The sequence below is a fragment of the Chiloscyllium plagiosum genome, chromosome 28 (assembly GCF_004010195.1).
Source record: "Chiloscyllium plagiosum isolate BGI_BamShark_2017 chromosome 28, ASM401019v2, whole genome shotgun sequence".
Taxonomy (NCBI): Eukaryota; Metazoa; Chordata; class Chondrichthyes; order Orectolobiformes; family Hemiscylliidae; genus Chiloscyllium; species Chiloscyllium plagiosum.
The window spans coordinates 42538473-42560787 of record NC_057737.1 but is presented as its reverse complement, the minus strand read 5'-3'; the positions used below and the strand labels follow the sequence as shown (position 1 = coordinate 42560787).

The window sequence follows — 22315 nt, the reverse complement described above, 5'->3', positions numbered from 1 at the left end:
CCCCTTTCCCCCCTGTCAACATCATAAAAAAATCACTTTCCATCTCCTTTCAGTCTTGAAGTTATGCTGGACTAGAAACATTAACTCTGTTTCTCTCTCCACAGATGCTGCCAAAGTTGCGGGGGTTCGTCTGGGATTTTCTGCTTTTATTTCGGACTATTTTGGTGTAATTTAGCAACAACAATAATTACCGTTTGAAAAATAAAATCCTCCGACCGTGATAAAAACGCGCTCTCCCTGCGAGGCTAGATAACAAACGCAACCGTAGCATAGTTTCAATCCACATTTGTTGGAAGGTCAAGCTGATGGTCTTTAGGACCACGGAGAATCATCAGTGCCTGATGAAAACAGCATGCGTTGTAGAAGAGGAGACGGGAAGGCACCAATACAACGTTAGAGCGCCATTCTCACTCAAGGCAGAACGGTAAAGGGGAAGATTACTCTTCCTCCACTAAGACAGTTCCGCTAAAGAATTCGAACAAATGTTCCACGGTTTTAAAGCAATTATTTATCGATGTTCACAAGGATCTGCGACTTATGTTCTCATGGAAAGGTTCTTCGTTCTGGGAGTATTGCCTTTGTCCAGCAGGTGCCTCTCGCCTCCCGATCTCAAACTCCAGCCGTAACTGAGAAGAGAAGGTAAGAACTTCAGCAGATTCCAGAAGATGCCTGTGGTCCATGGGGAGGTTTGCGAGACTGCCGTTGAGAGCTGAACGCCAATTTAGTACATTTCTGGTCAATGGGCTGCACATTCCGTCCACCTATCAAATTGCTTGCAGGTATTTAACCCAGAGTATTGTCAGCCAAAAGAAACTTTTCAGTTAACGCTATGGTCATGTTCGCACAGAGAGAAAAAAAATCCTCTGTCGGTTCCTTAGAATCCTTAGACTAACAGAATAAATGCAGTGAAATAGTGGTATTCCCCTGTATGTAACTGTGTCTGTGTTCATATTCATATGCTCTATGGGTCGATCTCTGCTGTTTTCTCTGCATGTGTACCTTTATTCACTGTGTAAGATTAAGTCTGTATCTATGATCTTCTGCATGTGTGATTTTATGTCGCTGTTTATGCTCTTGTCTGCGTTTCTAGCTGTATTTTTGTCAGCCTGTGTTTCCATATTTATTTTTGCATTTGTCCATATTTGTGCATTTTTTTTCTCTCTGTGTTTCCGTGTATAGCTGAGTACGTCTGGTAATGGGTGTTTTTGAGCATAGATTTTGAATGGCCCGTTAGGAAAAGAACGCTGTGCCTCCTGTAGATTGTAATTATAAAGCTGAGCGGCTCATCGGAAGGCCGCTGCCAGTTTAACTCACAAACCATTCAACTGATCTCGATGTTGACACAAGTAACGACTGTATCCTGACCATGATGCTGATTAGGGGATCGCTGTGAAGCTGACCATGGTGCTGACCATGGTGCCGATTAAAGACTGACTGTGGAGCTGACCATGGTGCTGATTAAAGACTGACTGTGGAGCTGACCATGGTGCTGATTAAAGACTGATTGTGGAGCTGACCATGGTGCTGATTAAAGACTAATTGTGGAGCTGTCCGTGGTGCTGGTTAAAGACTGACTGTGGAGCTGTCCGTGGTGCTGGTTAAAGACTGACTGTGGAGCTGTCCGTGGTGCTGACCAGCCTTGAGCCCTTGCGCTGCTTCTGGATTTTCTGAAGCCGCAAAGTCTCCGATTGAAAATCCCAAATCTGCGCTTTTTCACAACTGAAGCTGTGCCTTTGGTATTACATAGACACAAGCAGTCAGTTAAACAACCTTGCTGTTAATAATACATTTATTGATAAATTGTTCATTAATAATGTCAATTCGGAAGAGAGTAGAAAACTTTCATTTATAATGTCAAGCATCAGAGACCATTGGCAAATTGATCTGAATCTTATTGGGAATCAAACACTGATTCAGTTGCAGGTCATTTTATATTGGGGAATTAAAGAAAAGTACTGCAGTACACAGAATATTTATTCGAGCAGCTTGTGGTGAAATTTCCTGGTTATATTGTCTCTGGAAATGAGACTGGGTTTTCCTCCATTCAAGATAGTGTAGCTGTGTTCCACATAATTTTACACATTGTTATAATTAGCACATAGGTGATATAAAAATACACCCAGTTGCAAGCAGCAGCCACTACACAGTTCTCATGCAGTCCGACCTATTTTTAGTTCCTATGGCTGTTATTCTCATATATGCTTTGCTGCACTGCTTGTTAATTTAGATTCAGGTTTATGTATATGTTTGAATGCATACATGTGGGTTGTTTATGTTGGTCTACTAGGCATTTCAAGTGTTACATGTTAGTACCACTCATGTGATCTAATTGGTAAGATACAATTGGGCAGATGGATATGAATAGAGAGAAAAGGGTTAAAATCTGAAACTGAAGCAATATCTTTGGCCTAGTATATCGTTGCATGATTATTTTTAGTATTGTTTGAGAACAGACGATTTGTTTAAGCTTCTGGAAACAACAATAACAATGGGACAGGATATGAGGGGTTATTTGAGAGAATAAACATTGTCTTTGGATTTGTTTTTTTTGGTAATTCTGGTTTGCATTCTGAATGAAAACGATCTGTTATTTAAATTACGGAGGGCACATGGATATTAGGAATTAGTGCTGAGCAGAAAATTGCATTAAATTATGCTGTTTCAGCTCTGTGAGTGGTTTACCTGCTGTTAGAGGCGAGGGTTAAATGGGATAGAGCAGAAAATAGCAACAACAACATCCGCTGAGCTTTGTTGAGAAGCATTTTCTGCCCTGTTAACATTGACCTTATTAGCACTAACAACCTGCTGTTACTTAATTGCCCACTGTTAATAAATGCCAATTAAGGGCTTGTCCAGGGCTGCTAATGATAATTGGAGTTGCATTGTTGCTGGGTGAAATAACTTCTTCAACAGTAGCCCATGCTTCTCCAGTGAGTGGGAATTATGTTTAATATCAGCTGTAGAGGTGTTTGTGATGAAATTGGACCATTAAAATATCGGTAACCTACATCAAGTGGTTACTAATGAGCATTGCCTTATTTTGACTCAATGAATGAAATTCATTATACAATCATAGTCTTTAATTGTGTAAAATCCAACTGTTTATCACTGCTGTTGGTTTTTCTACTAAGGAGGAGAGTTTTCTTTTTTCTCTCCCCCTGTTTCAGACAGACTTCTTTGATTTTTGGTTTTCTTTAGTGTTTATTGTGGTTGTTTTCTTAGGTTTCTAAAAAAAAGAATCCAACTGTTCTATATCTTTACAGCATAAATTTGATTTGATGTTGAAAGCTATATTTTATGACTTTGAATTTCACATCACAAAAGCAGTCTATCAAGCGCAACAGGTTAGTAATACTGCATGTCAGTCTCTTCCCACTCATCCTATCACTATATTCTTTGAATTCGTTTTCATTCATGTTTTTGTCAATACATAAAATGTATGTTATTTGGCATAATAGAATCACACAATCACGGAATAGTTATCACAGAGAATAAGACCATTTGGCCCATCATGTCCTTGTAAGAACACTCTAAGAACTTTCAGCTGCTCATATGCTTTTTCTCCATCTCCCTGTACATTCTATTTTCAAGATAATCACTACTGAAATTGCCTCCATTACTCACAGGCAGTGCATTCCAGAAATTCACAAAAGATTCTCCGACTGCACCTTCCAAACCCATGACCACTTCCATCCAGAAGGACAAGGGCAGCAGCTACATGGGAACATCATCACCTGCAAGTTCCTTTCTAATCCACTCACCATCCTGACTTGGAAATTTATCACCATTCTTTCACTATCTCTGGGTCAAAATCCTGGAACTCCCTCCTTAAGTGCATTATGGGTCAACCTATAGCATATTGACTGCAGCAGTTCAAGAATTCAGCTCACTACCACCTTCTAAAGGTCAACTAGGGATGGGCAATAAATGCTGGCCAACCGGCGATGCCCATGTTTTGTGAATTTAAAAAAAAGATGTCAACCATTTATTCTCAAAGTTCTCTTTTGATTTAGCCAAACTTGTTGCCAGCTTGTTCTTCACTCATAATAATAATGACAGTTTCTCTCCACAGCTCTAACAAATTGTCTCTCAAAATTCTTTCTGCAAAGAGAATATAAGGCTACCTCACTCTCATCTCTCAGGGATGGCACGGTGGCTCAGTGGTTAGCACTGTTACCTCACAGCGCCAGGGTCCCAGGTTCAATTCCAGCCTTGGACGACTGTCTGTGTGGAGTTTGCACATTCTCCCGGTGTCTGTGTGGGTTTCCTCCGGGTGCTCTGGTTTCCTCCCACAGTCCAAAGATGTGCAGGTCAGGTGAATTGTCCATAGTTGTTAGATGCATTAGTCAGAGGGGTGGGGTTACTCTTAGGAGGGTTGGTGTGGGCTTGTTGGGTTGAAGGGCCTGTTTCCGCACTGTAGGGAATCTGATCTAATCCCTTCTCAAAAATCTTTCATTACATCCTAAATTGTGGTCGTGCTCAGAATTCCCAGTTGATGATGAATGAGTGTTTTGTAACTGTTCATCATAACTTTCTTGCTTTTGAGCACTATGCCAGCGTTCATAAAGCCTGGCATCCCATATGTCTTACTAACTGTTTTCCCATGTAGCCTTGCCACTTTTGAATGATTTCTGCTCTTCCTCATCCAATAGATGGTCTTGCTTCCATTTACCAATATGTGTCACTATGTGTTACCAATATGTGTCTTATAATTCAACTATCCAGATATCTCTCACCTATTTATATCCTCTTGAATTTTATCACTATCCTCGTCACATTTCACAATAACTCCAAGTTTGGTGTTAATTGTAAACTTTGAAATTATGCTCTTTCCCAAATTGAGGTTATTAATAATGATCATGAAAAGCAGTTGGCCTAATACCAACTTCTGAACAATCCCATTGTTTATAATACCCTCTGCCAGTAATAGAAACAACCAATCACTGCAATTCTGTTTTCTGTCACTCAATCAACTATTTTGAATCAATTTTTTGAGAGATGTTATTACATTCCTCTGGAGCAGGTGGGACTTGAACCCAGGTCTCCTGGCTCAGAGGTGGGGAAACTACCACTGTACCACAAGCACCCCAATCAGCATTATATCCAATCTGTCATGTGGCCATTTTTAAAACAATTTTTAGAAGTCAATGCATATCTTATCTATTAAATTAGCCTCATTAATCTTCTCTGTTCCTTCATTGAAAAGCTCAATCAAATTGGTTGATCATGATTGACCACAAATATTCTGTGCTGGCTGTTATGAATAAGGGTTTAACATTTGAAACTCAGTACCATTTATTACCAAATTTGTAAAATTATGACCGTAACCTCTGCAATGTCCACCTTTCTTTCCTTCAGTATCCTTGGGTGCATTGTACCTAGTCTTAGTGGCTTACTAACTTTAAATACAGTCAGCTTTTCATCATTTGATCCTTTAGAAGATTCTTGGATTACTTTAGATGTTAGCTGCAGCCTCTTCTCATACTCTCTCAATACTGCTCATTTCTTTAATTTCATTTTGCCTCTGTATTTCTCCAAGTAGCCTGGTATTCCTTTGTGTTATCAAAGTGATCGTTGGCACGCATTCATCTTTTTTCTGGTTTTATCCTTCTTTCTATTTGTTTCATCATCTAACCACACAGCAATAAAGGTGATCTCTGTTCAGTTTAAGAGTAACTTGTATAGTGTGTGCAGATTGTAGCTGACAAAAGAAAAACCTGCCTGAATGTTCCGAGAATTTAAAATCTTCTCTCTTACAATATCCATCCAGCCATGTTTGATCTGACACACCTTTCTGTTTCAAAAATCAGAAGCACAATGGCACTGGAATAATTCTGGTGATTTCAGTCTTCAAGTCCTGCTTCTTAATATTTTTTTCTGCCTAAAATCTGCCTGCAGGTCTTAATTCCTCTTTCTACCTTTGTTATCCATGCCTATGTGGACCACATCTGGTGGTGCCCTGTCGGAGTGCTCTGCAATAAGTCTCATAATTGACAATGACAGTAGGGAGGCAACATACTATCCTGGATACAATTTAATAATTTTTCCCAATGTTCTATCAGGTGAGTTTATTGTGTTTACATGTACATTTGCCCCCAGGAGCTATGATACTAATGCTGTTTGTTAAATCTGTGTCCTAAACTATGTCTAATAGCTCTCACACCCTCGGGCTGTGGTGTTATTCATGTTTGGGAATGCAGAAGTAGCTCTATCTCCAATCACTAGAAACTCAGATGTAAAAACATGCTCCCCAGGAACCTCCTGAGATCTAATTTCTTGAAAGTGTTTAAGGTTTTCAATTAATATTTGGACTGGTTTGGAGTTTGAATCAAAGATGTCCTAAGAGAATTGTGAAGCAGCAAAGATACAGCGATTAAATAATTAAATGGATGTATGTCTGGAACACTCTTAATTGAACCATTTGATATACAGTAACTGAATCACTCGATAAAGGGAGTTCAGTAGATTTGGCTTGGATAAAATGCTACATTATAATATTGTAAAATTAATAGAAAGTTTAGAATAAGTTTTCCTAGTTTGGTAACTGGTTTGAAGTTGCAAAGTGTTGCCTTTAAGGGAACTGCATTTAAATGGAAAGAAATTAGTATTAGGGACATAATTTACTCTTGGCCATTTTTCTCTCTTTAAGTCTAATAAACATTCTGACAACAGACTATGACAAAACCTTCTGATTTTCGGTTTGATGTTGGCAGTTTGTTTATAATTTTAATCTGTCATATATGATACATAATAGGAACAAGAAAGCAAGTTCAAGATCTGGATTGGTTGTGAGATAAGCCAAAAGCATAAATTTGATTTTAAAAATTGTAATTATGGCAGTGGATCGAGGGATTCAAACATCGGAGTGGAAAGTAAAGGAGAGGTTACAAGAAATAACACAAGAGAGGGAACATTCTTAAACTGCCAACACAGTCTGCAGCAACATGGCAAAATGCATAGAACATCCTCTGGGCAGGGGACCATAGAATCATAGAATCCCTAGAGTGCAGGTAGAGACCATTCGACTCATTGAGTCTGCACTGACCCTCTGAAGAGCATCCCCCCTCTCCCCCACCTTATCTTCATAACCCCACATTTACCATGGCTAGTCCACCTCACCTGCATATCCCTGGACGCAATGGGCAATTTATCATGGCCAATCCACTTACCACATCTATGGACTATGGGAGGAAACTGGAGTACCCAGGCCAAACATGCAAGCTCCACACAGTCACCCAAAGCTGGATTTGGACCTGGGTCCCTGGCGCTGCAAGGCAGTCATGCTAAGCCACTGTGCCACACCTTGAGTGTTGATCACCATGTGTGGCTTGGTGGCACTATGACAGACTGTTCTAACTCAGCTAACTAAATTCTAAAGGACATAGAGGCCAGACTGAGCCTCTAAAATGTAGTGAGAGAATTAACAAGAGAGAAATATCAACTTGGTTTTGTCTTTATCAATCTCTTGTACATGGTAGGAAAGGCTATCAAATTGTCCATGTGGTTATAAAGTCCTGTGGTTCTAAGATTTTCTCCAGTGCTCTGGAACATTACCAGTATGGAGGCAGTGATAGATTAAAAGCAGATTCAACAGTTCAACATTGGACAAAAATTTCACCACCATTTGTAACGTCATATCCCTGACTCTACTATGACCATCAAGCTGGAGAACTGTCCCTGGTTCAGAGAGAAGTGCAAGGCAGTAGGTCATGGGCCGCAGCAGGAATATCCGGAAACCAGGTGCTAACCCCATGAAGCTACAAACACAGGGTTACATACATGTGAAAGAGTGGAAGCAGCATGCAACAGACAGTGTGCTGCTGCATTCAACCATGAATGTTCCTGGGCAATTAAACAATCAATTGGGATATAGGAGGCTCCACAATATACACCCCCCTCAATGGTGGGGAAGCCCAGCACAAAACTAAGAATTTTGCAACCACCTTCTGCTGAAAGGACCATCCATCTCAGCCCCCTCTTGAGGTGCGCCAGCATGATAGAAGTTAATCATCAATCAATTCAGTTCGTTCCACATAACATCAATGAATGGCTGAAGGCACTAATTACATTGAACAGTATGAGTGCTGGCTACAGCCTGACTGTGGTGCTGAAGGCTTTTTTGCTCCATACTTGCCACTCTTCTATCCAAGTCGTTCCAGTATAACTACAAGACTAGCATCTTCCTGATAATGTGGAAAACTGCCCAGATGTGTCTGGTCCACAGGAAAACATAATGAATTGAATCCAACCAATTAAAGCCTCATCAGTCTCCTCTTGATCATCAGCAAAGTGATGGAAGGGGTTGTCAACAGTGCACTAACCCAGCAATAACCCACTCACTGGCACTTATTTTAGGCTTTGCCAGGACCACTCAGCTCCATATCTCATTACGGCCATGATCTAAACATGGACAGATGGGCTGAATTCCAGAGGGAAGGTGAGATTGACTATACTTGGTAGCATTTGGCTACGTATGGCATCGAAGAGCTTTCGTAAAACTGAGGTCATTGAGTTCCGGGGGGAAAACTCTCCACTGGTTGCAGGGAGAGAGTGAGGGCTGCAGATGCTGGAGATCAGAGTCGAAGAGTGTGGTGCTGGAAAAACACAACAGGTCAGGCAGCATCCGAGGTGCAGGGGATTCGACGTTTCGGGCGTGAAAGGCTTATGCCCGAAACGTCATCGCTCCTGCTCCTCGGATGCTGCCTGACTGACTGTGCTTTTCCAGCACCACACTCTGTGACTCTGCACTGGTTGCAGCCACGGTTAGTACAAAGGTTTTGTTTGTTGGAGGTCAATGAACCGCTGCCCAAGTCACCATTCAGCCCAACTATGATCTGCTGCTTCATCTCCCTGTATCAAATGTTGGGGAGTGAGGATACCAGCTGGTGATCAGTGTTGAGCTCCTTCTCTACTCAGCTGCAACCTGTACCCACAGCTAAAAAAAAATCCAGATTTGAGCTGATAGCGGTAAGTTGAATTCATATTACACAAAGACCAGTTCCGGGAAGAATCTTGACATTTGATGCCATTGTCACTGTTTACCATCTAGAAGAGCAATGTCATCTAGGTCAATGCAGTCGGTTGTTTACCTCCCCCCCACCCCACCCCATCCACCACTACAACATCTGCTTCCTCACACATCCTATGGTTAAGTGCATGTAATAAAATATTAATAAATATTTCAGTTGGGATGGCAAAGCAGAAAATCTGCAGAAGTAAAGTAAATTATGAGAGAAAATGAATGAGGTTCATGGGGAAAAATTGTAGGGAATTATGGATACACACTGCTGTCCATAAGTCATTGTTAATTAACATCCTGATTCATTGCTTCAATGTGACATCTCATTAACATCCTAATCCCAATGACTGCCTACATAGGGCCAGGGTAAATGTGGATAGTCAGCTTAACCTCAATGGTTGGAAAATTACTGGATGCATTTCTGAGGAACAGGCTAAAGCTAGATGTAAAAAGGTTTGCATTAACAAAAGATAACCAACGTGGATATTTAAAAGGGAGAAAGTGTCTGACAAAGGTGATGATTTGGTTTTTGAGAAAATAACAAAGAGGGTTGATGCGGGTGATGTATTAGATCTCTCTATGGAATTTAACAAGGTTTTTCATAAAGGGAAGGTTCACATTGCAACTGGTCACGAAGTTAGGAACCCATGCGATCCATGGCAAATGGCCAAGTGGGATCCAAATTTGGCCAAAAGGCAGGATATAAAGAGTAATGACCAGTGGATGTTCTTGTAACTGGACTGTTTCTAGTGTGGTTCTGTTTGTCTCAGAACTGGACCCCTTGCTTTTTGAGGTACTTGAGGTATTTGTTTGTTGGTTGAAGGGTCCACTGATAGGGCAAGCATGAGTCATATAAACATGAACATAGGACCAAATGAAGACCATTCAGCCCTTCAAGCCTGCTCCATCATTCAATGGTCCAACACTGACTCCTCCACACCATGACTGCCATTGACACCACTGGCTCAAAGTGGAAAGGATCTCCGGGAAGATTGCGCATATCGACACAGGCATCAAGTTTTTACAGAAATGAAAGAAAGTAGAAAAGATCACAAAAGGGCTCAGATCACAAACCCACTCAAGTTGACCTACAATACACAACTCTCGTAAACATCTCACTCATCTCATACACCATTTGTACAGCCAGCGCCGTAACCTTGAAATCAAGATCCAGTCCATGTTCTCAGCTTGCGCTCAAGATACAACAGTACGGTTATGAGACACTGCCAAGCAGACCAGGCAATGAAACTACACCACCTACTTGCACACCAAGAATAAGAAACTGGAGCAACTTGGCATCATCACTAGCTGTAGCCAAGCGCACCACCAACCCCCCCCCAAGCATCACAGTTCAAAATGGCACCACCATAGGGAAATCAATCATCAACTTACCGGACCACACCCTTCAACTGGACAAAATAGAAATTCTCAGCCGAGGGCTCAATTTCTGCTCTACCACCAAGATGGACCCCACTGGTCTTGCACAGAGGAATTTATCAGATGAATGAAACTCTAGTAATCCTTCCACAATGTCAACAGCGAGCCCAGTGAGACAATCAATGATCCACAACAGTTGACAGAGAGATCCGTGATGGAGCGGCCAAAGAAGGAGTTGATGTGGACCCCTCTGGAGGGCTGTTACCCTGGCAATGACATGCACGCTCAAACTGTCAGGAAATGCATGAACACAAGATTCATCAGTCACACCCACAAGGTAGAGCAAAATGTCATCTGAGAACAACACAACACCATTCATGCTCTCAAGACCAATTGCAACATTATCAGCAAACTAGCAGACAAAGGAGGAGCCATCGTCATTCAGAATAGAATGGACCACTGCAAGGAAGTGTACCGATAACTGAGGAACACTACAGGAAACTACCTGCTGATCTGACCAAAGAACACACCCGTGAATCAACAGGCTGATCAAGACTTCTGATCCAGTCCTTCAGAGTACCCTACACTCTCTCATCCTACCTACTTCTCACGTGGGGAACTTCTATTGCCTTCTGAAGATATGTAAAGCCAACATACCTGAATGTATCATCGTGTCACACAATGGGATCCTGTGTGAGAACCTCTCTGGCTATGTTGAGGGCATCTTGAAACCCACTGTGTAAGGAACCCCAGCTTCTGTCGCGACACTACAGAATCTTACAGAAACTCAGCATCCACGTTCCAGCCGAACCAGGAACATTCCTTGTCACAATGGATGTTTCGGTACTCTACTCCTGCATGCCTCACAATAATGGCATCACAGTAACAGCCTCAGTACTCAATACCAACAACTGCCAATCTCCTGGCACCATCCTACAACTCATCTGCTTCATGCTTGACCCAAACATCTTCACCTTCGACAACCAGATCTTCATCCAGACACACGGAACAGCCATGGGGACCAATATGCCAATATTTTCATGCACACGTTTGGGCAAGACTTCTCTTCTGCGCAGGACCTCCCCCCAGCGCGATACACCAGATATATTGACAACATTTACTTCCTCTGGACTTGTGGTGAGGAGTCACTGAAACAACTACACAGTGATATCAACAAGTTTCATCCCACCATCAAACTCAACATGGACTTCTCTTGAGAATCAGCCTCATTCTTGGACACCCGCACCTCCATCAAGGACAGACACTTCAATACTTCACTCTGTCACAAGCCCACAGATAACCACACGATGCTGAACCTCTCTAGCTTCTACCCTGAACATCTTTTTAAAAACCACCTACAAACAAGCCCTGTGTATACACAGGATCTGCTTAGATGAGGAGAAATGGGACTGACACCCGATGGTGCTGAAGGATGCTCTCATAAGAACAGGATATGGTGCTCAACTCATCGATCGCCAGTTCTGACACGCCACATTGGCAAACCACAACAACCTCCTCAGAAGACAGGCACGGCCGATAGGGTACACTTTGTCATCCAGTACTTCCTGGGAAATACTGTGTTCTTCACAGCCTGCAATACATTGTCGATGAGGATGAGCACCTCGCCAAGATCTTGCCTACGCCTCCACTTCTCGCCTTTAAACAACCGCCAAGCCTTAAACAGATCATTGTTTGCAGCAAACTGCCCAGCCTTCAGGACCACATTGACCACAACACCATACAACCCTGTCTTGGTAACAACTTCAAAGACATGTCAGAGCGTCGACATGGATACTACCATTACATGGGGACATCCCCCACCACTTACATGGCAGATACTCATGTGACTCAACCAACGTTGTCTATCTCATACACTGCAGGCAAGGATGCCCTGAGGCATGGTATATTCTGAAACCATGAAGATGCAATGACAATAGATGAATGGACACCGCGCAGCAATCACCAGACAAGGATGTTCCCTACCACTGGGGAACCACTGCAGCCGTCAAGCACACTCAGCCCATACCTTCAGGTGACCATCCTCCAAGACGGACTTCACAACAACGTAGAATGGCCGAGCAGAGGCTGATAGCCAAGTTCGGTACCCAATGAGGAGGGACTCAACTGGGGTCTTGGGTTCATGTCACACTACAGGTGACCCCACTACACTATACGCTCTCACACACACTTTCACAGACACACACACATATACATACTCTCTCACACAATCACACTCACACACTTACACAAATCCTCTGAGGATACATCAGACACAGAATTTATGAGTAAAAGATCAAAAGGTCATACAACTGATTTGAGGGCATTCCTGATGAAGGAAGGGCTTATGCCCGAACATTGACTCTCCTGCTCCTCAGATGCTGTCTGACCCACTGTGCGTTTCCAGCCGCCCACATTTTGACTCTGATGGCCAGCATCTACAGTCCTCACTTTCTCCCGGACTCCAGGTTAAGACACAGACTCTAACAAGGCTTCACACCTGAAATGCATTGTCTGACCTGAGATGTCGCCTCTTTTATATTGAGAAAACCTTTGGTTATCTCAGGGCAGTGACTTGAAAGAAATTCTGGGATTTACATATTGATCTATCGAAACCTGCATCTCCGTTTTAACTGATTAAAGACTTAACAACCATCTGGGTTTGTTCAGCACATTTGCATCAGTTGTATGACCCTTTGATCTTTTACTTATAAACCCTGTGTCTGATATATCCTCTCTCACTTGCTATCTGAAGGAGAAGTGGGGCTCTGAAAGCTTGTGTTTTCAAATAAACCTGTTGGACTATACATCAGTGTTGTGTGATGTTTAATATCACTCAATCAGGTCATGGTTGATTGATTTGAGTTCCAAGTTCCATATTCCCACCTATTTCCACCAACCTTTGACTAGTAAAAATCCAATTACCTCTCCTTTAAAAATCTTCAATGATCCTGTCTCCGTCACCTTCTGAAACAGAGTTCCAAAGTCACACAATCCTCTGAGAGACAAAATGTCACTTCATCTCTTCCCTAAAAGGGTGACCCTTAATTTTAAAGCAGTGTCCACCTTGTTCTGGATTCACCCACCTGCAGAAACCTTGTTTCCACATACACCTTGTTACAACTGTGCAGGATCTGACAAGCTTCAGTCAGATCCACCCCTTCGCTTTTGTGAACTCTCGTGAAACCAAGTCTAATCTTTCTAAATCTTCCTCATCAGATAATCTACTCATTCAAGGTATTAATCTCATAAACCTCTTCTGAACTACTTCTGATCCGTTTACATCATTCCTCAAATAAGCAGAGCAAAACTGTGCATCGTATTCAAGATATGGTCTCACAAGAGCCCTGCATATCTAAAATACAATTAAAAATCACACGACACCAGGTTATAGTCCAACAGGTTTATTTGGAAGTACAAGCTCTAAGAGCACTGCTCCTTCATCAGGTGGAGTAGGATCTGTGTCCTATGATTCTGGATCAGTGGTGCTGGAAGAGCACAGCAATTCAGGCAGCATCTGATGAGCAGCAAAATCAACGTTTCAGGCAAAAGCTGCTCCTTGGATGCTGCCTGAATTGCTGTGCTCTTCCAGCACCACTGATCCAGAATCTGGTTTCCAGCATCTGCAGTCATTGTTTTTACCTCTGTGTCCTATGATCCTGCCCCACTAGCTACCTGATGAAGGAGCAGCACTCCAAAAGCCCGTACTTCCAAATAAACCTGTTGGACTATAACATGGTGTTATGTGATTTTTAACTTTGTCCACCCCAGTGGGACTCCACATCATATCTAAAACACCAACATCCTTTTTATGTTCAATTTCTTTTGTAATACAGACTAACATCCTATTGTCTTTCTGATTATGTAATGTGCTTGCACACTAACCTTTTGTGACTTATGCATGTTCACTTTGTAACATTTAGTCTTGATTGCTTTTGCCAGTGCCCCATGAATAGGAACCCAATTCTCCTACACCACTCCTTGAGCCACACATCCACTCTTTAATCTGATTCATCCTTTGCCAAATTGCACGTAGCTCAGGCAATAATTCAGAGATTATTACCTTTAAGGTTCTGCTTTGTAATCTGGCACTTAGCTTCTCAAACTTCCACAACAGAACATTCTTCCTAGTTCTAACCACGTTGTGGGTATCAACATGGATCACAACCAATAGATCGTCCCCTTCCAACTGCAAGTTCAATCAAGAGCTGAAATATCTGAAACATCTTCTGCAGCTGTACAGGGCCCTGGTGAGACCGCACCTGGAATATTATGTGCAGTTCTGGTCTCCAAATTTGAGGAAAGACATTCTGGCTATTGAGGGAGTGCAGCGTAGGTTCACGAGGTCACTGAGAGGGGATCTGATTGAGACATATTAGATTATTAAAGGATTGGACACTCTGGAGGCAGGAAACATGTTTCCGATGATGGGTGAGTCCTGAACCAGAGGACACAGCTTAAAAATAAGGGGTAGGCCATTTAGGACAGAGATGAGGAGAAACTTCTTCACTCAGAGAGTAGTGGGTGTGTGGAATGCTCTGCCCCAGAAGGCAGTGGAGGCCCAGTCTCTGGATTCGTTTAAGAAAGAGTTGGATAGAGCTCTCAAGGATACTGGAATCAAGGGTTATGGAGATAAGGCAGGAACAGGATACTGATTGAGGATGATCATAATGAATGGTGGTGCAGGCTTGAAGGGCAGAATGGCCTACTCCTGCTCCTATTGTCTATTGAAATTCTAGGCAGACAATACAGCCATCTAGACTGACTCTTTGATGCAGAGGATAGTGTCAATTCCACTCATAGATACAGACTGGGAGTAGGACAGTTTGATGGGATTCAGGGGGAAATATTTTCACCCAGAGAGAGATTGAGATCTGGAACTTGCTGCCTGAAAGACAATAGAGACAAAATCCCTAATAACATTTTTAAAAATGTGTACAGTGTGTATATTTGAGAGTAATGGTTTCGAGCTACAAGGTAGGATTAGACTGGTTAGCCTCTTGTCAGCTGGCACAGGCATGGTAGGCCAAATGGCCTTTTATAGTGTCAAGTTTTATTTCTTTTTATCATTCCAATTCAATGACAACTAATGTTCAGCTACTCAGTGATGACCCAAATAACTTTTATTTGAAAAGCAGGTGTAAGAACACTGTGCGCCTGTGTGTGTTCACGTCTGAGTATATGTGCATGAGTATATACATGTGTGTGTACGTCTGAATGTATGTGCATGAGTATATATGTGTCCATCTGTGTGTATATGTGTGTACACATATGTGTCTGAGTGTGCAAGTGTATATGTCTGAGTGTGTATATTTATTCTCTGAGTGGGTGTGTGTCTATATGTGTGTATGAGTGTGTATGTCTGTGTTTATGTATCTATGCATGTATGTGTGTCTATGTGTGTGGTGTGTATCTGTCTAAGTGTGTATATCTGTTTTTACATGTATCTGCATTTGTGTGTGTATACATGCCTGAGTGTATCTGCACATGTGTGTGTATTCATGTCTGAGTGTATCTGCATTTGTGTGTGTATTCATGTCTGAGTGTATCTGCATTTGTGTGTGTATACATGCCTGAGTATATCTGCACATGTGTGTGTATTCATGTCTGAGTGTATGTGCATATGTGTGTGTATACATGTCTGAGTGTATCTGCTCATATGTGTGTATTCATGTCTGAGTGTATCTGCTCATGTGTGTGTATTCATGTCTGAGTGTATCTTCATTTGTGTGTGTATTCATGTCTGGGTGTATCTGCATTTGTGTGTGTATTCATGTCTGAGTGTATCTGCATTTGTGTGTGTATACATGTCTGAGTGTATGTGCACATGTGTGTGTATTCATGTCTGAGTGTATCTTCATTTGTGTGTGTATTCATGTCTGAGTGTACCTGCATTTGTGTGTGTATTCATGTCTGAGTGTATCTGCATTTGTGTGTCATTTGTGTGTGTATTCATGTCTGAGTGTATCTGCATTTGTGTGTGTATACATGTCTGAGTGTATCTGCATTTGTGTGTGTATTCATGTCTGAGTGTATCTGCATTTGTGTGTGTATTCATGTCTGAGTGTATGTGCATATGTGTGTGTATACATCTGAGTGTATGTGCATGAGTATATATGTGTACGTATCTGTGAGTATTTTGTGTACAAATGTGTGTCTGAGTGTGCAAGTGTGAATGCCTGAGTGTGTACATGTATTGTCTGAGTGTGTGTGTGCATGTACGTATGTGTATGTGTTTATGAGTCTGTATGTTTGTGTATTTATGTGTACATGTGTGTGTCTGAATGTGTGTGTCTATATGTGTGGTGTGTGTGTGTATATCTGTGTGTATGTGTATCTGTGAGTGTGTATCTGTGCGTGCGTGCGTGTTGAAGGATGGGTCCTAATGGCTTCTTTCCTTTGTTCAAGAGCAGACTGATTGGAGCTATGTGACCATGGTTCTCGCGATGATCTGACCGTCAGTCCCTGGAATATGCACGCCCGCCGGCCATCTACACCACATGTCCTGCAACGGCATGGTGACAACTTTCAAAATAGCAATCCTTGGAGCGCAGGGGGTTGGGAAATCAGCAATTGTGCACCAGTTTCTCTACAACGATTACAGTGACCACTATCGGCCCACAAAAGCACGTCGTGTCTACTTGCCCGCTGTGGTCATGAACGAGCATGTGCACGACCTACAGATAATGGACTTCCCACCCATTCCATCCTTCCCAGTCAACACTCTCCAGGTAATCGTTTTGATCTCCACGGTTCCCCTCGGGTCATGGGGGCTATGTTTTTGGTGAATGGAAGGCTGTCTTATCAAAGCTAGTAGCAAGCAGGTTCAATTAATAGTCAATTCTGTTGACAAGTGGTAAAATCAATTGCCTGACTAATAACCTAAAACAGCTCAGCTTGTAGTGACAGATTTTTCTGCCTTTTTTACACCTTTGTTCCCTTTCAATAGTTTTATATACCTTACATTACTTTCTACAGTTCTGCTTTGTCCCTCTTAATTCCTCTCTGTCTGGTCACCCAGTTTTATAATTCTTTTATTAAAGGTTACTTGGATCATCAAAAGTTTGCACCTCATTCCCTAGCCCAGCAATGACCTGCATATGCCATACCTTTATCATTTGCCTTAGCAGATTAACCCAAACATCAGAGCAATTTAATTTACTCTCAGGATGTGGATGCTGTTGGCAAGGCTGCATTCTTTTTGCCCATCCCTTATCTCCCCAGACAGCTGGCATGGTGGCTCAGTGGCTAGCACTGCTGCTCCACAGCATCAAGGACCCAAGTTTGATTCCAGCCTTGGGCAACTGCCTGTGTGGGGTTTGCACATTCTCTCCATATCTGTGCAGGTTTCCTCTGGGTGGTCCGGTTTCATCCCACAGTACAAAGGATGTGCAGATCAGGTGAAGTGGCCATGATAATTGCCCATGGGTTACTCTTCGGAGAGTCAGTGTGGACTTTATGAGCCGTATGGCCTGTTTCCAAACTGTAGGGATTCAATTCTACGATTCTTCCTGAGGTAGTTGTGGTTTACCTTCTCTGTGCAGCTGGTGGCTTGATTTGACTGAGGATCTTGTTAGCTCACTTTGGATTGCAGATTATATAGAATGGCTGGTTTCCATATCTGAGGATCTTATTGAAAACAGTTGTGTATTTATAAGATCTTTTTAATTGTACTTATTAGCTTTATATTTCCTAATATTTTAAATTAACCTCAAGTGGTGTCGCAGCAAGGTTTGAATTTGTAATGTTAGACCTCTGAATTGCTTATCCACTAAATTTCCTCACTTAAGCCCCAGGTGGTTTAATAATTCAGGGAATGTGAATGCAAATTCTAATTTTTCTTTATGCAAATTGACTTTGCATTGCTTGACTTCCTCAGGTTTTACTGGCCTAATATTTTTGAAGCAATATTCTGTGTTTAATTTAACCACAGGACAAGTAATTTTTAAAGATTAGATTCCTTACAGTGTGGAAACAGGCCCTTTGGCCCAACAAGTCCACACCGACCCTCTGAAGAGTAACACACCCAGAACCCATTCCCCTATACCTAACACTATGGGTAATTTAGCATGGTCAATTCACCTAACCTGCACATCTTTGGACTGTGGGAGGAAACCGGAGCACCCGGAGGAAATCCACGCAGGCACGGGGAGAAAGCTGTAGCTAGTTTCTCTTATTCAACCCATAATGTTCCTTAGCCATTATCTTCATCTTCTACTGTGACTTTCCTTATTTTACTTGGCACTACCACAATACATTTTGATTGCTCTTTGTCATCTTCTCATGAGCCACCCACTCCTCTTCCAACGCCACCACAACTTTCCATCTGCTCTTCTCCTTAGAATTATAGAGTCCCTACAGCGTGGACACAGGCCGTTTAGCCACACCGATCCTCCATGGAGCATCCCACCCAGAGTCACCCCCCTCAACCCTACACTTCCCATGGCTAAACCATACAGCCTGCACATTCCTGAAACCATGGCTATCCTACATAACCTGCACATCATTGGAGTGTGGGAGGAAACTGGAGCACCCGGAGGAAACCCACGCAGACACGGGGAGAATGTGCAGACTCCACACAGTCACCTGAGGAATCGAACCTGCGACCCTGGCGCTGTAAGGCAGCAGTGCTAACCACTGAACCACCCTGCCACCCTTTTTTTTGGAAGTTCCATCACCATCACTTACATTTCCTCTCTTTCTCTTCCCACTACAGACGACCTTTACAATTCTCTCTATTCTTGGCCACTGTCTTTGAAAGAGGTTTCTTGATTTTCTCCTTTCTCGTTACTCCAAATATCTGTTTCATCTCCTGCATCTTGTTACTATCCAGTTATTGCTGAAGAAACACATATTTTGTTGAAGTTTTTTGTCTTGCACTCAACTGGTCAAGCTGAAAGAAATGCTGATTTAAAGAGAAGACAACATTTATACTGTATAAGTTTAGTACTTATTTGTCAGTCATCATCTAACAAGTGTACTCGTCATAGCAATGCTGTGACCAATCAAATCCATTTGCCAAACAATCTGCCACCATGAATTCCAGGCACTGGAAGTTTTTCACTTCAGTCAAGCTAATGTGTTCGGCCTACTGATCCTGAGATCCCATCTTCAAGTGTTTTTCTCCAGAGCCTCTAATACAAAGAGTCTTCATGATCCCTACCACGTAGATCAATGTTATCAGTAGGCACCATAGATTGTGGATTTCCTGACTCACTTCCTGATCTCGAATATCCATGACATTCAGGAAGAGGAAGAGGCCTCAGTCTTGAGTCTTCGTTAGCCCAATTTTGGCTTCTGAACTCTGACTTTCTGCCACACTTTTTTTTTAACTCGTCTGGGGCCCTTTACCTTAAGTTTATTCCAACAATGTCCTGTCCCTTGATACCTGGAATTGATTGGTCTGATGCAAATGTGCTTCAGAAATTATCCTAATCATCTAAATTAACATCCAGTAGGACACTATCTCCAAGCTTCAGTTAGGGATCCCTGTATTGTTACACATGAGCACGGCTTGAGGGTGTAGCTGCAACATTATAGTATCATTAACTCCTGTATAACAGGACAAAGCAAAGTTGTGTTTAATTAATTTTTCTGAAAATAAATTAATGCAATGACTGGATAGGTTACTATTGGCATATCAAGGATATACAGTATGTTGGCATTTTTTTTCAGTAGTATATTGACATAGTGGGCACATATCATTGACAGACTATTGTATGATGTGAACATGGCAATTTGAGGACAATGCCAAGTGCTTACCTGTTAAGGGGCAATAGGTGATTAATAAGTTATGGAGATGGCCCACTGTTCTTACAGGATACAATGGGATAGAACACAATGTGGGCACAACTCATTAAAACTGCACCAGACTGCGAGACTGAGCTGTTAAAGGATTTTCTTGATGTTTTGATCTGTAACGCTGAAGTTGGGCACTAGACAGTTCAGAATGTAATTAGGTAAAGCAGTTGATCACAAATTCCTTTTATATCCCTTCTCAACTAAGGATAGTTTAATGAGAATGAGATACCAAACGAGCCATCAATTCACAATCAGCTGATCAATTAATCAGGGAAATACTGTGGATGCTGGAAATCTGAAACAAACACAGGGAATGTTGGAGGAATTGTGCAGGTCTGACAGTGTCTGTGGAGAGAAAAACAGAGTTAACATTTTGAGTTCAGAACTGGTTATGTTTCTGTGTGAAGCTGCGCCTCACCCACCTTGATTTTAGAAAAGAAAATACTTGCAATTTTTATCTGCAGGAGTCTGGCCTGTTCTAATTAGCGTTGAATTCCAAAGGGAAAGCTGACAGTTGCTATTATCTCCGAAGCTCCCTGTCTAGAAGTTTGGAATCTCAGTGAATATTGGAAATCCAGCAGACTGGAAAAGCGACAGGAGGCAATGATGGGGAAGACTTATTTCCCACTTGAGGGTCAATGCCCAGAAGAGCATGCAGCTGTTACCTATCATTCAGCATTGGAAAGTGGCACATCAGTGTCTGTGACTGAGAGACTATAGGAAAGTGGGTACAAGGTATAGAACCAGAATAACTATTGGAAACTCAAAATAATGATAACACCCTGAGAATGTGTGATTAGATTAGATTACTTACAGTGTGGAAACAGGCCCTTCGACCCAACAAGTCCACACCGACCCGCCGAAGCGCAACCCACCCAGACCCATTCCCCTACATTTACCCCTTACCTAACACTACGGGCAATTTAGCATGGCCAATTCACCTGACCTGCACATCTTTGGACTGTGGGAGGAAACCGGAGCACCCGGAGGAAACCCACGCAGACACGGGGAGAACGTGCAAACTCCACACATGTCAGTCGCCTGAGGCGGGAATTGAACCCGGGTCTCTGGCGCTGTGAGGCAGCAGTGCTAACCACTGTGCCACCGTGCCACCATGCACCAGACTCAGAAAATCTATGGATAAGTGGAGGGCTGTGTACAGACCGAGAATAGTTTTCACAAACCAAGGACAGTGTATTGATTCAGATTAATGAAGAGAAGGTGGGACAAGATCAAAACACCACTTTTATTTCATCCTCATTTTCCTCCAAGAGTCATTGTAACAGAATTCTGCTTGGGAACAATATAGAATTCACTGGTAATCAGATAAACATCACAATTAACAATTCTTACCAGTTTGTGGGGATGCTAATGTTGTCGCCAATCGTGACAATCAGCACAGCGTTCAGTGCGCTGCACAGTGGCTTCATGCCTCTGCAGGTGAGGGGTTGGCAGGGGGACATACAAAGCTAGCTTTACTGAAAGCTGGAACCCCTGTCTAACATCAAGTCAGAAGGCACCCTGTAAATGCAGTCGGGATTGAAACTGGGTCAGTGAGGGTTTCTAAGTGAAGGAAGAGTGGAAATGACTCGATGGTCGAGGGGGTTTGTCCTCAGGTTCTTGCTTCAGTAAACGAGGGTGCATGCAGGGAACTGAAGGGATATCCACTTCCCTCAGGCATTCAGCACGGAATAGACTTTCCTTCCATTTAACAGTTATCAAGGGAATGACAGCAAATGACCACTGAGGTCAATGCCTGCAGTTTCCACTGAGGATCCAGATGCAGTTCCACAAACGTTCATTGTCCTCATGGAGTGGTCAAGGTTATTGAGTACACATTCACATGGGCCATATTCCTACAGATTAGCTGTTGGTCTCACACACACACACACACACACACACACACGCACACACACACACAGACACACACGCACATGCACACACACAGACACACACACACACGCACACACACACACACACAGACACACGCACACACATATGTATTGTCGATAACAAACTGAAAAGCAAAATATCTGCAAAGTTAACTTGAAAGAACATTGTCCAAATATGATTCGAACTTCTGACCTAAGGAAAAATGAGAGTTTGACCCAAATGCTGTTC

The 22315-nt window shown here is 42.4% G+C and overlaps 1 protein-coding gene across 5 annotated transcripts in view; it reads left to right on the top strand.

Annotated features, from left to right (window-relative positions):
- The first annotated feature begins 288 nt into the window (after positions 1–288).
- The window catches only part of LOC122563837 (ras-like protein family member 10B), a 201625-nt gene continuing 179598 nt past the window's right edge, over positions 289–22315 (top strand). Inside the window, exons 1-2 of one of the 5 annotated variants that reach the window (XM_043718028.1) lie at positions 289–639; positions 16807–17124. In XM_043718028.1, the coding sequence (XP_043573963.1) occupies positions 16894–17124 (231 nt within the window). In that variant the 5' untranslated portion in view covers positions 289–639; positions 16807–16893. The other 4 variants (XM_043718027.1, XM_043718030.1, XM_043718029.1 and 1 more) reach the window with 4 other exon arrangements.